Source organism: Candoia aspera, chromosome 3, assembly GCF_035149785.1.
Source record: "Candoia aspera isolate rCanAsp1 chromosome 3, rCanAsp1.hap2, whole genome shotgun sequence".
NCBI classification, from domain to species: domain Eukaryota; kingdom Metazoa; phylum Chordata; class Lepidosauria; order Squamata; family Boidae; genus Candoia; species Candoia aspera.
The window spans coordinates 31095165-31113379 of NC_086155.1; the positions used below are offsets into that span (position 1 = coordinate 31095165).

The 18215-nt window shown below is 38.5% G+C and overlaps 1 protein-coding gene across 1 annotated transcript in view; it reads left to right on the forward strand.

Annotated features, from left to right (window-relative positions):
* Positions 1–18215, forward strand: part of NECAB3 (N-terminal EF-hand calcium binding protein 3) — a 113807-nt gene that overhangs the window by 37150 nt on the left and 58442 nt on the right. Inside the window, exon 3 of the mRNA XM_063297228.1 lies at positions 1575–1683. Coding sequence (XP_063153298.1) covers positions 1575–1683 — 109 coding nt within the window. The remainder of the gene's footprint in view (positions 1–1574; positions 1684–18215) is intronic.

The following is an 18215-nucleotide window of genomic DNA, read 5'->3' on the forward strand; positions in this document are numbered from 1 at the left end:
TTAATGATTATTTTTTGATTCTCACATTTTACCCAAAGTTACCTGCCTTGAACTTTAAAACTGAACAATGATATGGATCTAATGTTGATATTCCTGCAAATATAGTTTAACACACTGTAGTTTATTGATAATATTTATTTTAAATGTTTTGTTTTTTAGGGTTATTAGTTTTATTGTTTTTAATGTTTTTAATGACTTTTTCAGGGTTTTGTGGTTGTCTTTTTGTTTTGTTTTGTTTTTAACTCTGTAAACCACCCATAGTCACAGCATTATAAATAAATATTTATGTTTCTTACTATTTCTGAATAAGTTTGTACAAAAATAGTGCTTCATTTTTATAAGCATTTCTCCTAATATAAATACTTCAAGTATGCAAATTATTTTCCTTCATGCAGTCTTGTAAGTTCAGAATTTTTTTGTTCTGAACTACAGTACATATCTTTTAAAAGTAGATAAATAGCATACACTTATATTTTATCTGCATTTCTTGTAAGAAATGCATCAAATTTTTCAGAAATGTAAACATTGAAAGAAAACCACAACCATGTTCAAGTTCATGGAGTAGTCTGAAAGTGCAAACCAAATAAATTTCTCTCCCAATTCAACACTCTTGCCAAAGTTGTGATCCAGAACAGTAATCTAATCAATAAACATTTTGCTCTTCCTTTTGGCCTTCAATCCCCTGCATTAATAAAAATAATAAAGGTGGGATATATACTTATATATTAAGTAAATATATATATATCTACTTATATATAAAGGTGTGTACTCGACACATGTAGCACCACTGCTACGTGAGCTGCATTGGTTGCCAGTGTGCTTCCGGGTGCAATTCAAGGTGCTGGTTGTCACCTTCAAAGTCCTTCATGGCTTGGGGCCAGGTTACCTGAGGGACCGCCTTCTCCTAGTTGTTTCTGCCTGTCCAATTCGATCTAGTCGGTTGGGTATGCTGCGGGTCCTGTCAGCCAGGGAGTGTCGGTTGGCGGGAACTAGAAGGCATGCCTTCTATTCCATAGCGCCTGCCCTCTGGAACATCCTCCCTCCGGAAATTAGGATGTCCCCAACCCTGTTGGCCTTTCGTAAGGCTGTTAAGACCTGGCTTTGTGCCTGGGCCTGGGGCCTTGAGTGTGTGGATGGTCCTGTCTCTTGGCTGTATTAACATCCATACGTTGCTCACTTGGCAGCCATGTATATTTATTTTGTATTTATTTTATATTTTAACTTTTAATTCTAATTGTTTTGTTTTATAGTTTTATTGTTGTAAGCCGCCCAGAGTCACTTGCTGAGATGGACGGCTATAGAAATCATTTATTTGTTTGTTTGTTTGTTTGTTTATTAATTTATTTTGATGTGGAAGCTATGGACTTATGGATATTCCATGAATCATTGACATTTCCAGATGGATCATTGTTGCTCAACAGAGGCTTATCAATTATTGACTCACCTGGTGTTCCATAATGTTCTCCTAGTACAGAATATGTTGAACTAAACCATATATAGCATACCAAGTATATGTGTCATCCTGTTCTCTCTTTAGAAAAATATAATTATTCCACGTCTTTATTTAAATGTAGATGATGGGAAGCTGTCATTTGAAGAGTTTAAGAACTGTTGTGCTGATGGCATCCTCAGCTCTGAGGAACTGTGGGAACTGTTCAATGACATTGACAGACGTCATTCAGGGTAAGTAATTGGATGGATAATCTAGAAGCTAAAAAAATGACATGTGTTCTTAACCAAATCCCTTCCTGGAAACAGCCATAACTTAATAGCAGATCACAGATTTTTCATGCAAAAGGTTCTTGGCTTAATCATTTGCATTTCTAGATAGGATTGCAAAGATACCTACCTGAAATTCTAAATAGTGGCTGCTATTCATGAAAAGGAAAGAGGATGTGCATTTTGTGGGTAGAATTTTTCCCTGATTTGCTTTTAGTTGCTAGCAGAACCCTTTAGCAAAAAATAGTATGCAGTTAACAGAAATACAAGCATCTTATAATGAGCTGGATGGTTTTGCATCTCATGTTTCACACAACATTTTCATTGTGTTATAGTTTGTATAATCTTATTCCATCTTGCCTTTTTCAATTCTGAAATACAGTATATATTCACTGAAATATGCTGAAGAAGTTGCTTTAGGTTTGGCCACAAGTTTTATGCTCAGTGACCTTCTGTTTCCATCCAGATTTATAATGATATGATTTAATAATTCAGTAAAACTGTAATACATTTTGTCTAAAGGATGTATATAGCTGCTTTATGTGAAAACAGAAGCACACAGATTTTGAGGAAGGTAGACCTAGAAATTAATGCTGTTTTAAGAATAGTCCAGGCTGATCATAATTAAAAGTGTGTGTTAACTTCACAGCAGTATGCCTGAATTCCATGAATCAAAATCTGATTTGCTATTTTTGTCCAAGAGCATATTAAAATAATATGCAAATTATCTATGGGATATGCAAGCAATGTAATTCTATCTATCACATCTACAGCATAACAAATGATCTAGTCAGCTTCAGTATGTCTCATATTGCACATGAGGCTCCTAAGACAGGGTGGATTGCCTATAATATCTACTGGGTTCATGGCAGAAGTAAGAACTGAATTAAGATCTTTCTGATTCACAGCTCAATTACCTACCCACTAGGCTATATCAACTTTCCAACAATATATATTATTGTATTCACTTTTATTGTAGACAGTAATTAAGCAATTTAAACAAATTTCTCTGGCAGATCAGGAGATTAAAGGCAAATTAACTGCTCCTTAGAGTTGGGCTTTTTCATGGTGTTTGAATCCCTTCCCAATGGTGACTGTTTTTTTTTTTTATTATTATTATTATTCCTTGTTTCTCCATCTATGAACAATATCTAGTCTCTTTATTCCTTGGCAATTTTTCTGGTTTTCAATCTCATGTTGATTTTGGCAATGTATTCTTATTTTCATCTCTTAAAGTTGGATGTTGCTAAGTGCACCAAGAAGATTCTTGTGACCAGTATATCAGAATAAGACTCCAGCCTGAAATCTAGGAAAGCTATTGTCAGTCAGCATAAAGTCATCAACAATACTCAGCTACACAGATCAAAGACCTGCATTAGGCAACATCTGATGTCTGTAAGGCCATACAGAAAATAATATGTAGCTTCCATTGGTTGATTATTACTTGCAACAACTAGCAATGTAGTTATTTAGCTGGGTAAATAAAAGTCCTGTTTAAGTGCTAAATGGACATGAGGGGAAGTAGGAGCAGGGCCTCATCCCTGACTCCCAAACCCTACAGACAGACTATAGTTTAATTTTATCTTGCTATCAGAATTCCCAACAAGCATGGGGATGGGAATTCTGGGAGTTACAGTACTAACTTGTGTCGCCTGGAGGAAAGCAAGTTGGGGAAAAGTACTGTAGCTTGTATATTACGATATGTAAATTATTTACATGCAGAGGGTCTTTTGCATGATCTGTACTTTTTACGGGCTGAGGGCATGTAGACAGAGTCTATGTACATTGTGTAGGTACATTGTTTGTATGAGTAAAGCCTCTTTGCACAAACATTGACTGAGGTGTGAAATTAGGTGGTGGTGGTCTTCTGCAATGCTCTTCTCCCTTTTGAATATATGCCATGTTCAGTCACTTATAGGGGACTACAGTGCACATATCCTAAGGATCCAAAGCCAACTGCAGCTGCCATGCAACTTCTGCATCCACAGAATGGAATACATATCCATGCAGTTATCACACATGGCAGTCTCCCTGCAAATTAGGAATAAGGTGTTAGTCTAGATGACATGCTAAAGGCCCATTGAATCTTATAACTACTGTAACAGATGTATTTAGACTGATCTCCACCCAAGATCTCAGGTTTTGGCACCTGATGCTAAAAGAGCTGCAGATGCGTTTAGATGCCAGAAGCCAATCATGTATGTATTACTGAATAAATGAAGACTGAAGTGTTGGCAGATTGCTAGGAAAGCCTTTAGCCCAGGAGAGATCAGAAAAGTCACACACCAGGCATTTCTATAAAAGTAATTTTATTTACAGAAAGCAAAACATCTTTAAAGGCTTCTGCATTCATTACAGGCTCTCAGTGAGAGCTGCTACATGCCTACACAGAAGGGAAACAGAAACTAAAACAAGTCCAGGCAAGTTGTTCCCCCCAGGTGCAAAAATTAACATTCGAAAAGGGGACAGTTGAATTCAACCTCTTCACCCGGCCAAAATGATTAGTTACCATAGTAACCTTAATCTGTAGTAGAAAACATTAACATGAAGGTACCACAAATGAAAAGAGATGAGTCATAGGACTGTGTTGTAAATGATCACAACCTGTTGTATTTAATGAAGAATCATATAACTAGAAGACCTACAAGGTCATCTATTCCAATCCTATTATTATTATTAATAATAATAATAACTCAATGAGTACAGCTTTGATACAACATTCCTGATAAGTGACTATGAGTTCTCTGCTTAAAAATCTCTAGTGTAGTCTAATCTCTACTAATGCCCACTACACTGTCTTCTTCTGTCCATTTTATAACTTAGACAAGGAATCAGTTTCACTGTCTGCTAGGTCACCTAGTTCATGTGAACTTCTCTACTTCTCTCAGGTTATCCTTAACAAAAGTACCCACTTTCAAGCCCATATAAATAAGATGTTTACTAAGAAAATAGCACTGCTTGAGCAAGTAATTCTAGCATGGAATAGTAATATAAAACAAGCCAGGATTTGTTTCAACCAATGTTTAAGAGAGTTTAAAATACATTTACTGAAGCATTGCACATAGGCCACCACCAGAAGGAACAGCCTCTGGTTTCTGAGCCATAATTGTTTGAGGGACTGCCTCTCCCCAATTACATCTGCCCGTCCCACCAGAGCCAGGAGAGAGGGCATGCTGTGGGTCCCATAAGCTCGGGAGCTACATTTGGCAGGTCCTAGGTGGCAGGCCTTTTCTGCTATGGTGCCTGCGTTATGGAATATCCTCCCTTCTGAAGTGAGGCTGGCTTCATCACTTCTGACCTTCCACAGCTCCCTCAAAACCTGGTTGTGCCAACAGGCCTGAGGACCCCAGGGAACTGGTGAATTATTGAGGTGGCTACCCCATTATTAACTTCTCTTCTTTAACATTTCTTTTCTTTTAGCTTGTTTTTTTTACAATTTTAAATGTTTTTTAATACTAATACTAATTGTTTGGTAAAGGAGCCTTGTGTGGCGTAGAGTGGTAGGCAGCAGTATTGCAACCGAAACTCTCCCCACGACCCAAGTTTGATCCCAGCAGAAGCTGGATTCTCAGGCAGCTGGCTCAGGTCAACTCAGCCTTCCATCCCTCCGAGGTTGGTAAAATGAGTACCCAGCTTGCTGGAGAAGGTGACAACTGGGGAAGGCAATGGCAAACCACCCCGCTATAGTCTGCCAAGAAAACGCTGCAAAAGTGGCATCCCTCCAAATGGTCAGACATGACTCGGTGCTTGCACAGGGGACCTTTCACTCATCACACAATTGTTTGGTATTTATTAATTAATTGTTTTTAGCCTTGTTGTACACTGCTCAGAGTCACTTGTTTGTGAGATGGGTAGCTATATAAATTTGACAAAATAAATATATAAATAAATAAATAATCAAGTGAGCAGGCAGTAGAGGGACAACAGAAGCTCTGGTGTATTTATGTCAGTGTAACGCCTGCACATGCCTGCAAGGTGGCAAGTAAAAAGTGCTCAGGTAAATCACTGATTCCAGTAATCTGTACCTCTACAACAGGTACACAACTGTATACTGTAGAGCCATTCAGAGGCCGCTTGTCCGTGTTTGCAAGTCATGCTGGGAGAGGCACAGGACACCCTTTACTGCATAAATGAAAAGCAGGCAGTCATCAATGTGGGCACAAAAAAGAAGTAGGCTGCCTAAGGCAGCGAAGCAGTAGCCACTTTTGGAGGAAAAACAACAACACCTTTTCAACATGAAATGTACATTTACTTTTAAGTAAGTGGTTAATACAGAAACAGTCAAACTCTCAGCAAGGGAATTGCCTTGTCTTGCATGCTCTTCCGTTTTCCTTAATTTTTTCCTGCTGTTTTTTTGGGTCATTTATGACTGGATATATTGCCAGGCCATCGTCATTTCAAAATGAGAGCAGTTGCCGTACCAAATTTACATCTCATGCTAGTGTAGCAGTTCACGGCCAGATTATACATTAGTTTAATGATATGGCAGTCTTCCCATTTGCTAGTATTGGAACAAAGTGAAAAGCCACATCCTCTTACTCTTTTCTGCACGTGTGAGAGAGGCACTTGCTCTACTCCCATGCCTCCCCACGGCCTATTATAACATTGTTGGGAATAATGGGATTGCAGTTCAACAAAGCTGGAGAGCATAGCTTGGTTTAGGGTGACCTTAAAGACTTTCCTCCATTATTTCTTACAAACATTCTCAAGCTGTTGCTGCACACTTTTGTTGTCTCTGATCCAGTAGGTTGTAGATTTTTTAAAAAGCCTTCAAAGGCTTCTTTCTGCAAAGAAAAAAAATGGATGAGTATAATTACCAAAAGCAGAGATGTTTCAGCTTCAAAGATCTGAAAAATTACAGCCTGACTAGAATACAAAAGACTGTTTTAATATCTAAAGATTTTGGTGCTACAGCAATTCCCCCCTTCCCCTCCCACATTTATTTATTCATTGGTTTTAACTGCATGACTTCTAAAAGACATTTTTTATTTTATCACTTATCAAGCAGCTTCTCTGAAATATCATTTGTTGGGGGAAACCCCAATAACTAAATTTTGCAGAGCTACTATAAAGCTGGCCTTTAGGAAAGGACTAGACAACACATGACCCTTTGGGTCACCATTTCAGGAATATTTCCTTACCTAAACAGAGAAACAGAATGTCTACAGACAGATTGTTATTGGTTTGGTTTGAAAATGAAAGAAGAAAGCATCAGTTTAATAATTCCCAAACTAACTGCCATTAGTTTCTTGATGTTCATCATTTGGAGCTGATGATACCAGCCAGTGTCTCCAAGTGGAAAGAAAAGTATGTATTGAAAGCTATCATAGGAGTGATAAGAGTAAAGGTAAAGGTTTCCCTTGACGTAAAGTCCAGTCGTGTCTGACTCTAGGGGGCGGTGCTCATCTCCGTTTCAAAGCCTTGGAGCCGGCATTGTCCATAGGACACTTCCGGGTCATGTGGCCAGCATGACTCACAGAACGCCGTTACCTTCCCGCCGAAGCGGTACCAATTAATCTACTCACATTTGCATGTTTTCGAACTGCTTGGTGTGCAGGAGCTGGGACGAGCAACGAGAGCTCACCCCGCCGCGCGGTTTCGAACTGCCGACCTTCCAATCGACAGCTCAGCGGTTTAACCCGCAGCGCCACCGCGTCCCATAGGGAGTGATAGGGCTCTGAAATTATTTCCAAACCACCTCCTAGTTCTTTCAACATAATGCGCCGTGATCTAGCTTCAGGTCCAGTGTTGCTTGGTATAATGACAATGGCTTTGTTGGCTATTTGTGCATTAAATCTTCTCTCATGTTCCGGTCAGGATCAACAACAGTGGATGCTTCTGGCATGTCTCAAATTGGTTCTTTTGCAAGTTGAAGGGATGCAATGTACAGGTTTAGTTGTCGTAGTAGGTTCTCCAATAATTCGACAATCTCACATTGAATTCCATCATTGTGAAGTATACCCATTCTCAATTCTACACTGTTTTGAGGATCCATGAAGTAAATTTGAAGGAATTTGGCTTGCTGGTTGGGGCCTGGCATTAAATGTATGATGTAATGATGGATTTTCCTTTGAATAATCACAGAAGGATTCCATTAGTTCCTCATTGGAAGGACTTCTTTGGCACCAAAGAACGTCATTTGGAAGAAGCAGTTGTATTGTTTGCTGTTCTTCCTGAACTCGTTTGCAAAAGGTTCATCACTGCTGTATAAATTGAGGAGTTCATTAGGTAGAGGTTGCAAATAGGCTATCCTGACCTTTCCCTTTATACACCAGAAATTGGCAGTTTCTCCAAGGAATAGGAAGGCACGACAGGGCAGACTTTGGCCATCAGACCAACATCAGTAGAAATATTACCCTGTGCGAGTTGTGCATTTTCCCTTGCTCTTTCTCATTGAGATCTTATCACTGAAGGCGGTTATTGTCATTTTGAGGAATTACTGTTTGCCACATATTCTTGAGTTGATCTTCCCTTTCCTTCTCCGTCTTTTCTTGTGTCCTCATTCTGTGGCTTTCATTGTCGTTCTGGAGAAGTGCAGCCCTTTCATCCTCTGTTTGTTCATATCTTTTGCTATTTGTTCTTTCTCTGATCCTGGAGATGTGCATTTCTCTGCTCCTTTGTCTCTTCCTCTCTTCTCCTTCTGTGCCACTTGTTGTCAGTCTGAAGACATGCATGCCTCTCCTCCTCTGTCTCTCCTTCTCTCATGTTTATTTGTCCTGACTGTTTGATCCTGGAGTCCTGTGGCCCTGGCCTCATCCAATTCTTGTTCTCTCCTCCTCCTTGCCGCTTCCCGATATTGGTGTCATCTGTTGACCATGACATCCCCCCTCTTTTTCCATGAGGCATAATTATGCTGACGATTTTTTAATTTTTAATTTTTATTTACCATAATGCTGTATGGTGCCATCATCACCTCAGAAGAGTTCAGACTTCCTGCAGGCTTACTTTGCCAAATTTCAGTCCCTGAGGTGTACAGTGCAGTCATCACCTCAGAAGAGTTCACACTTCCTTCTGGCTTCTCCATTGACTTGTGGGAAGCTGGCAGGGAGTGTTGGAAATTACGATCGTGTGACTCCGGCCTGACCATGGCAGTGCTGAAGTGGCAACAACTTTTCCAAATGTCACTCCCACAGGATTAATGGATCCCAGATTTTGGATGCATTCTTTAAGTTAGCCCATTTGAGGTATGTTGATTCAAAAATTGTTGCCCTGTGATGCACTGTTTCACCCAATTGAAACAAACAGGAGAGTTTGAGTAGTATATAGATATACTGCTATCTCCACATAGATCTCCAACTAGGTGACAGGGAAGTGCTCAGATTCATTGTGAAATCAGCCATCTGTCTCTTTGATGTGAACCTTACTGGCTGATATAATGTAATAACAAGCAGTTTTGTCTCTTGGGTATCCGTTCTTGTGGAAAGCCCATCCCATCCGCAGTATTGACTCTTTTAACTCTGGTTTACATTGCAAACATTATTAGGAATCAGCCTGTTAGCTGTTACTGCCTTGGGAGCAGAAATTGCTAGTAGTTCTGGAGAGAGCAGTTGTTTTGCTGAACGATCATATATGACATTAACTAATGCCTACGAACATAAATGCTTGCAGTTTAAGCCTGGGAGGGAAAACTTTGCTTTCAGCTCACAGAACAGAAGCCTTTCTGAGTTGCCTTTATTCAATACACACCAGAAAATTTATTTATCCCTTTTCACTGAATCATACTATAACTCAGCTTGGAAATAAGAATCAGTAAACACTGCCCATTCCAAGCCAGGCCAGAACATCAAATAAGGAGAACCATCTTGAATCAGGCCAATACAGTCCTGCACTGCATGGCCAGCCAGATGCTCACAAATTTCCTACATATGATCCCAAGCAATGTTCCTCTCATACCAGAGGTCATATTAAGCCATTATGACTAATAGACATTGAAAGACCAATACTAGTAGGCATTGAAAGACCAATTGTCTGCACTGGCTGGCAGCAGCCCTCCTGGGTTTAGGAAGCTTATTTCAAATTGTAACATTAAGGCTGGAACTCTGTCTCTAAGTTGCAGTGACCTTCATCATTACCAAGGGGTAGGGCTAATAGATGTGAGCTGCAAAACTCCAGATGAACACAATTAGAGCAGTCTAGTTCTGGTAGCCTATCAAGCGGTCAGTTCTAGAATATTTGAAGTAAACATAGCAGCACTCTTCCTCAGTAAAATGTTCATAGGCTAATTGTATAGTTGTAATGTAATAGAATTTCAATTAGTTGATTCATCAATCAACTGCAGGAAAACACTTGTATATAAGAAAGAATAGTTGTTCCAAAACAAAAAATTAAATATATTTGTTGATATGTGGCAGAGAATATGATAAAAGATGCATTCTTAGTTTCTCACATAAAGGAATGCCTCTTTTAAGATGGTATTGGCCACCTGCAGTATATTTAAACAACTGTACTAAAAACAACTTATAGTGATGCTTGATGCATTATTGCTTGCTTCTCCTGTAGTTATTTTTAAAGAAAATGAAATGTTAGGAGGAGGTTATACCATATATAGTTTTATAAACTGCTCATGTTTTGGTGAGCGATGTTTAGATACTGAAGCATATAACATGTGGAAAATAAATAATTAAAAGCTATTCAAATGCCTTAAAATCAGCTGACCAATGAATTACAGGCACTTTTTTTAATCTTTCAGAATTTTGATAAGATATGGAAGCTCTATAAGTAATAATTGCTATTTGAAAAGCATTGTTCTGTTATCTCAGAAATGAACCATGGATGTGTCTGGATTCAGTCTGAATTAAGGACTCAAGCAATCTTGTGCTATGGAAGTCTATCATCCCCAGTCAGCAACACAAGGGAGGCTGCTATCAAGGGATTTCAAACCATCTCCTCTGATAACAAACAGGCAGGCCCTGGCAAGTCTCAATTTGAAATGAAGCATTTAGCAAATATTCATTCTCTAGTTTGATCATGCAGTAATTAGCAGGATAGTCATTAGAAGGAAAAGTTACTTTCCTATGTATCAGGTATAAACTACATTATTTTTAGATATTGTTGCTCTACAGCATCATCTGTTTTGTATCTTTTCAGTGTTTCATTGTTTCCATCTTTTATGATTCGTGTAATTTAAAAGAAAAAAAAAACCCTAGATTTTAATGAAGTTCCTGCTGAGAATGAACGTTTAAGGAATCTATGTAATGTGAAAGAAATTATAAGAGGTGTGATTTGAGTTACTCATAGCTTATGAAATTAATACTGAAAACTGACAGAGTGGCATGAAACAAGATGAGGAGATGTGAAAAGATGTAGTCCTGGTACCTTCCAGGAATAGGAAATGCTATTATCTGAGCATAGAAGGAATATACAGCATTATCCATGCACGAGATGGAGATATCAACAGGTATGCAAGAACTTGAAAGCTTTAAGATGCACTAAAAAAAAGAGGGGATCCATAAACAGCCCAGTGTTAATGCTAAATGGCTACCAGAAGTGCCAATCTACTGATGGGAAGTGGAATAGAAAAGTAGACAGGAGAAAAAGGAAATGGAGTACCTTGGAAGACAGCATGGTTTTTTTGTGAAATACTGAACAGGAACACTCCATACTATAACATGTTGTTGATGACCTCATTTACAGCTCCTAAAAGCTAATGTTTTTAGACCAGGGAGGAGCAACTTGTAATCCCTAGTTAAATGCAGCTCCCCAATCCTTTTTGTGGCCCCAGAACCTCCACCAATTGGACCACTAAATTTTATCCACATGATTTCCAAAATTTGATAACATAGTTTCCTGCCACTTTGAATTGGGAAAGTTACAAATTCTATAGTAAACTCCAAAATAAGCTTAACTTGGTTAAATAACACGCACAGACACACACATGCAAAATCCAGGGTTTTTTAAAATATCTGATCCTCAGCTTCTGTCATCTCCCACCCACTGCACTCTCCTTCCGAAGCACATATTATGCGCAGCCATCATCTCTGTTTAATAGAGAGACAACGTATAGTGCTATAGTCAGAAAAAAATTGTACAGCTGTTGCATCTTTCTCTTTTTGGTGGCTTTTTGGGTGAATGTATATGTGATAAGAAGAAGAAAGAAGAAAAAAACTCAAGAGGATTATAGGTCAAAGATGATACATCTGCACCTCCCTCCCTAGAATATCCTGAACTCAGAAAGCAAAAGATGTGGAGAAAAAGTGTGATAGAAGAACTGGAGAGAAGCTGAATGATGGGACAGAATTATACCTGCCTGTCACAAATCAGATCTTAATTTAGCTGGCATAACAGTGCCTCGGAGGAATGTATTTTTGCAGGTGAATAGAAAAAGGAAATAGATGTCTCTAAAGGTTCATCATCTATTTAACAGCTCATGAAGATGGGGATGTTTTGAAACAGCACATTATGTTCCATGTCTACCTGAGAGCTGGATTTTTTTGTCAATGGTATCAACACCAATATAATGTGCTTTATCTTCTGAAACATCACACTCCAGAGAGCAATGGCATAGCTTCCCCTTAATGATTCCTTAACCTTGGCCTGGAACAATTTTTACAAAAGCAATTAAATTAACCTCAATTAATCTGTAGCAACAAGTGGTGGTCTTCTGAAAAACAAATAAAGGTACATACCTACTCCCGGATGGAGTTGCTAAAGGCAATCCAAGGAGGGTTATATTGGTATATTGTTTTCTGCTACAGATTAAGGTTACTATGGTAACTAATCATTTTGGCCAGGTGAAGAGGTTGAATTTAATTGTCCTCTTTTTAGGTGTTAATAGTTGCATAGCCTGAAGCGAGGGCAGTTTGCTTGTTACTTAGTTCCTTCTCTTTAGGCTTGCAGAGAGTATGCAGCTGAGAGAAATCTCTCCTCTTTGAGAGTGTGCGAATGTACAAAGCCTGTAAATATGTTTTTGTGCTTTCTGTAAATAAATTTATTTTTTTAGAAATGCCTGGTGTGTGACTTTTCTGATCTCTCCTGGGCCAAATGCTTTCTAGCACTCTGCCAACAGGTTACAATTAGTATAATAAAGATCATTCCCAATGAGTGACTGGAGCTGGCAGGCTGCTGGTTTCACTAGAAAAGAAAGCTACTGAGTGACTGTTTGAGTGACTTTACTATTGTTGCCTGTGGGGAGCACATTTCAACACAATGAAAAGTGTCTCTTATGAGTGATCTGTCTGATGCTGGGGCAGGTGAAAGTGGTCACTGTCATGACCAAATAGACTACGGAATTAGTTTAGTTAAGTCTAATGGAATTCATCTCCTGTGTCTAGAATATTGATCATCAACATTCTTCTGATGTTAATTTCTCCAGGAAAGTAAAGACAAAGATGCTTATAGTGCAACACACTTATATGTAATTCTCAGAAATTGCAATCTCCAAAACCAAGTCTAGAATTGGGGACTATTATCTCACCTTCTCACCTTGGAATGAATGAATGAATGAACGAACACACACACACACAAACACACTGTATACATCCTGTTCAATCGTTTTTGATTCTTGGAGACTGCTTGGACAAGTCCCTGCAGTTTTCTTGACAAGGTTTTTCAGAAGTGGTTTGCCATTGCCTCCTTCCTAGGGCTGAGGGAAAGTGACTGGCCCAAAGTCACCCAGCTGGCTTTGTGCCTAAGGCAGGACTAGAACTCACAGTCTCCCAGTTTCTAGACTGATGCCTTAACCACTACACCAAACTGGTGCTCTCTCTCTCTCTCTCTCTCTCTCTCTCTCTCTCTCTCTCTCTCTCTCTCTCTCTCTCTTCTCTCTCTCTCTCTCTCTCTCTCTCTCTCTCTCTCTCTCCACATATGCACATGTATGCAATTCCTGAGCATTCAGACCTATTGTTTCAAGATCCTCTTAATTCTCCAAGTGATTGCAAGATTCAATGCAGCTTTAGCCAGTGAGTAGAAATGCAAGATTTAGGTGGTATTCGTTCACTTTCAAATATAGAACTGAAGTAAATTAGAGTGGCCCCAGTTTTGACTTCCACTAGTTTTTAAATCTGTTTATATGCTATGCATACTAGAGTGTGTAAGTGTGCTGCAAATACCTCCTAGGGTGGAATGCATGCAACAGTGTGTTAGTTTGAAAAGTAGCCTTTAGATTAGAGATTGCAGGTTCCACAGAATATCATGAGCACGCTGGGCTCTGTTTGCATGTGTGACAGACTGGCCAGACCGTGTGAAAACTGAATGATTCAGTGCTTTTCATTATCAGCATGTCCCATGGGCACAACTAAGGCTGGGAACCTTATTTATCTTTTCTCTATCTTACTAAAGAGTATTAGGTGATCACCTTCATTGACCAAGCCATGATGGGAGGGTGATGGTCAATATTTACTTTGGCCACATAATGAGAAGACAGGACACCCTGGAGAAGGTGCTGATGCTAGGGAGAGTGGAGGGCAAAAGGAAGAGGGGCCGACCAAGGGCAAGATGGATGGATGATATTCTAGAGGTGACGGACTCATCTCTGGGGGAGCTGGGGGTGTTGACGATGGACAGGAAGCTCTGGCGTGGGCTGGTCCATGAAGTCACGAAGAGTCGGAAGCGACTAAATGAATAAACAAATATATATATATATATATATATGAATTAATGAATGAAAAGAAAGGAAAATGGATATATTTCATGTCTGTAAAATTCAGAGAAAGAATGAAATAAATATGAATGGAGGTAGTCTAATATTGTGGAGCTAAATACATGCCAGAAAGTGAAGGCATATGTTTAATTATGAATGAAAGGGCTGCAATGTATGTCAGTAAGTATATGAAAGTAGGAATCTATACGTTGGTGGTAGTTACATGTTACGCTCCAGTGAATGATGATAATGGAAGAACCTGGGATTAATTTGGGGGGAAATTGTGCAATATTCTGAATTAATATAATCCAGAGGAAAAACTACTATATCGGATGCCATGAGCAGATGAGTGGGAATGGGGAAACATAGTACAGAAAAAATAATTGGACCATTCAGAAATCTAAGAATGAATGAGAATGGTGATTGTTGAGTATCTGCTTAGAAAAAGAACTGTTTTGAATATGTGGTTGATCCATAAGTCTACCATATGTACAAAAGTCAAAGGAATTAATTTAAGTTTAAAAGCATGAATTGTTCACGATGAAAGATTGAGAGAATTAGGGAAGAATTGAAGGGTGATGAGAGGTTGAATGAAGGACAGATCAGTTTTGGCTAGCATCAAGAGTGGATTATAGGGAAAAATGGACATGAAGGAAAAGGAAAAAGAAAGAAATGCAACTGAGAGTAGACCCACTAGAAGAGAAAGTATGAGTCTTGAATGAAAAAGTATTAGTAGATTAATTTTCCAGTCAAATGAACAGAAAGTGGACATAAAAAAGAGCATGGGAGAGCTGCTTGAAACTGAGTGAAGAGAATTACATTATAGAGATTACTATGTTATGTTGATGGAAACTACTCTGATAAAGGATGCTTGGCAGAATGACGTAGTGAAAGAGGGTCAGAAATGAAGATTAGAGAAAGATACTGTATAAGGTATATAGACAGAAAAGAATGTAGTCAAGGAAAGCAAGGAATGGTTAAGATTAAAAGAGGCAAAGAAAAAACAGAGTGATTCTGACAGAAATAAACACTTGGTTTGGAGGTGGGTGAAAAGGATTAAACAAGAAGCTTCCAGCAGAGTGGATGGAATTTAAAATGAATGTAATAAAATGATTTGGAATTAAACTGGAATAGGAGAATTCTGGAAGGAAATAGAGATTTGTGTGGGAGTGATAGTGGTAAGTTGAAAGGTGGAATTGAAATGTGAGCTATAAATGTTAGTGTAAAACACACACACACACACCAGTCCAAGGCCCTTGATAAAAAGAAAGTTCTAAACACTATAAGAATATTGAAAAATGGTATAGGTGCTATTGTAGATGGTATAACTTGAGAAATACAGAGTGGCTGTATGATTTTTTTATGTGTCTACCACCAAGTTGCTGTTATTGTTCCAAATACAAAGTGAGAGTTAGCAGCAGTAAATACAAAAAAGTATAGGGGATTAGTTTAAGCATGCCCAGGCAGAGGCTGGTAGAATTCTAATTGAAAGAGGTGAAAATTATTAAAGTTTGGGAAGTACATGGCAGCTTTATGCTGGGCAGGGATGTACAGACCAAATTTTTGCTTTTTTGCTAGACACAGAAAATGTATGAAAGTGAGAAAGTTTACTGTATAATTCTTGATTTAGAGAATGCGTATGATAAAATGAATAGGCTTGAATTATGGAAGATTTTGCATGAATATAGACTTGAAGTTTAATTGCTAAATGCGATAGCAGCAGTTCATGATGGATGTAAAGCATGCGTGAGTATAAGTGGAAAGCATGGCAAACGGCTCAACACTAAGCATTGTATAAGCCATGGATGTATAATGTCTACTTGATTGTTTAAAATATTTGTGGATAAATATATAGAAATGCTTGTGGTGACATTGGTTGGGACATGAAAGTATATATACTTTTCTATGCAAATGATTCTGTGTAGTTGATTAAGAACCTGAATAATTCCCAATGAGTATTAGATTGTATGATGCAATGAGGAATTTGGAACTGAAGACCCAGGTAGTTGTGATTGATAGTGAAAATAGAATAAATAATTGGAAGTTATACATAAATGGCAAAAAACAAGAAAAGTAGATGACTTGTGTACCTTGACAGAATGTTTACTAAGTATGGAAAAATTGAGATATTTTAAGATGTACAAATCCTGGTACAAAAGTTGTGAGGAATGAATGTCTATCAAAAGAAACAAAAATGGCTATGTATAAAAGTGTGCTTTGCCTACCTTGTAATGTGGAAATGAGAGTTAGATACATCGGGAGAAACATAAACGTTGAAAGTGGGAAATAGATACTTAAGAAGTGTGTTTGGTAAAACAAGAAGAGACAGGATCAATAATGAAGGGGTCCTGAATGAATGTGGGCTGAACACAAAAGAATGTGCTGAGTATAAAAGAAATTAATTGAAATAATTTGGTCAAATAAAGAGAATGGATTACAATCAAATTCAAAGGAAATATATGAAGGAAGGGTGAATGGGCTGAGAGGAAGGGTAAAACTGAGGAAGTCATGACTGAATGGAATTGATGAAATCCTGAAAAAGAGAAGTGAGAATTTGGAGATGTTTATGGCTTCCATTTCTTTGCTTATTGTTTCTCACTCCTCTTTTGCATTCTACATCATGTTGCTTACCCTGAAAAGGAATAGAGTGATCAGTATGTATGTAATTTATATCTCATTTCTCATATTAAGAAAATACATTCTTAACTTTAAAAGCAAAGTCTACAAAGTAGAATACATGGCCATTCTAATTTTAGTATTAATTCATAGTTTTAATGCAAAGAGATTTTCATTACTATGATTTATGTAGTATGAATGAAAAATAAGAAAAGAGCATGCTGATTTCATTTTCTCTAGGAGATTGGCTTTCAAGAAATACCAACTGCTGATTTGTTTTGAGACATAGCAAGAACCTTGGCTAAACAATGGAATGCAAAGAGTAATTGTGACACAGAGATTATTATGGAAAGGCTGAGGCTCATACTTTCCAGTGTGTTTTCAATCCTTTGGGAAAAGGGCTGGCATCTGGGAAGATAAATATTTTAGACTGCCTATTCATAATATTTCCTTCCATTCATGCCCCCGCGGAGACACACACTTTCCATCTTTGCTTTAATCCCACAGTGATGATTGCTGACTAAATATTCTAATAGATTTTATCTAGTAGAAAAATATCCCAGTTTATATTCTGAAACTGCTCCCAGAATTCACTCCTGATTCTATTTGATTGTTAAAGCATGTCCTATAAAGCATGCCCTTGAGCACCTTAGAATTTAAGTGCTTTAGCGGTCATTGCATCAGACTAGAGCTGAAGAGACATACTTATTATCAATCTTGAAGCTCTGGCAACATGATACCAGGGCCACCGATGTGTGTAGGTACCGTTTCCTTAATATTTACTTATTATTTATCAAATCTGTATGCTGACGAAATCCCACTGAGTCTGGATAGCTCACAACAACTGAAACAAGGAAAATACAGTAATAACCAGCTTTAAATAACAACAACAAGAAGAAGAATAGATGGCAAGAACAACAGACCAGAAAAGGAGAAAGCAAAGGGTCTTCCCTCTCCTTGCCAAAGGCCTGGGTGAAGATCCAGGTCTTCAAGGCCATTCTAAACAGCAGATGGAGACCATCTGAACCTCAGGGGGAACAGCATTCCAGAGAGCAGGGGCTGCTACAGAGAAGGCATGCTTCCAGGGTTCTGATAAATAACATCATTTAATCAAAGGGATCCAGAGTGTGCTAACTCTGCAGGATCAAATCACCCAGGCAGATACTACAGAAGACAGGGGATCTCTCAACTAACCTAGCCCTATGCCATGTAGGGCTTTATAGGTAACCTACAGCACCTTGAATCACACCCAGAAGCAAACTGGCTACAGTGCAGCTCGAAAAGCAAAGGTGTTACATGGGTA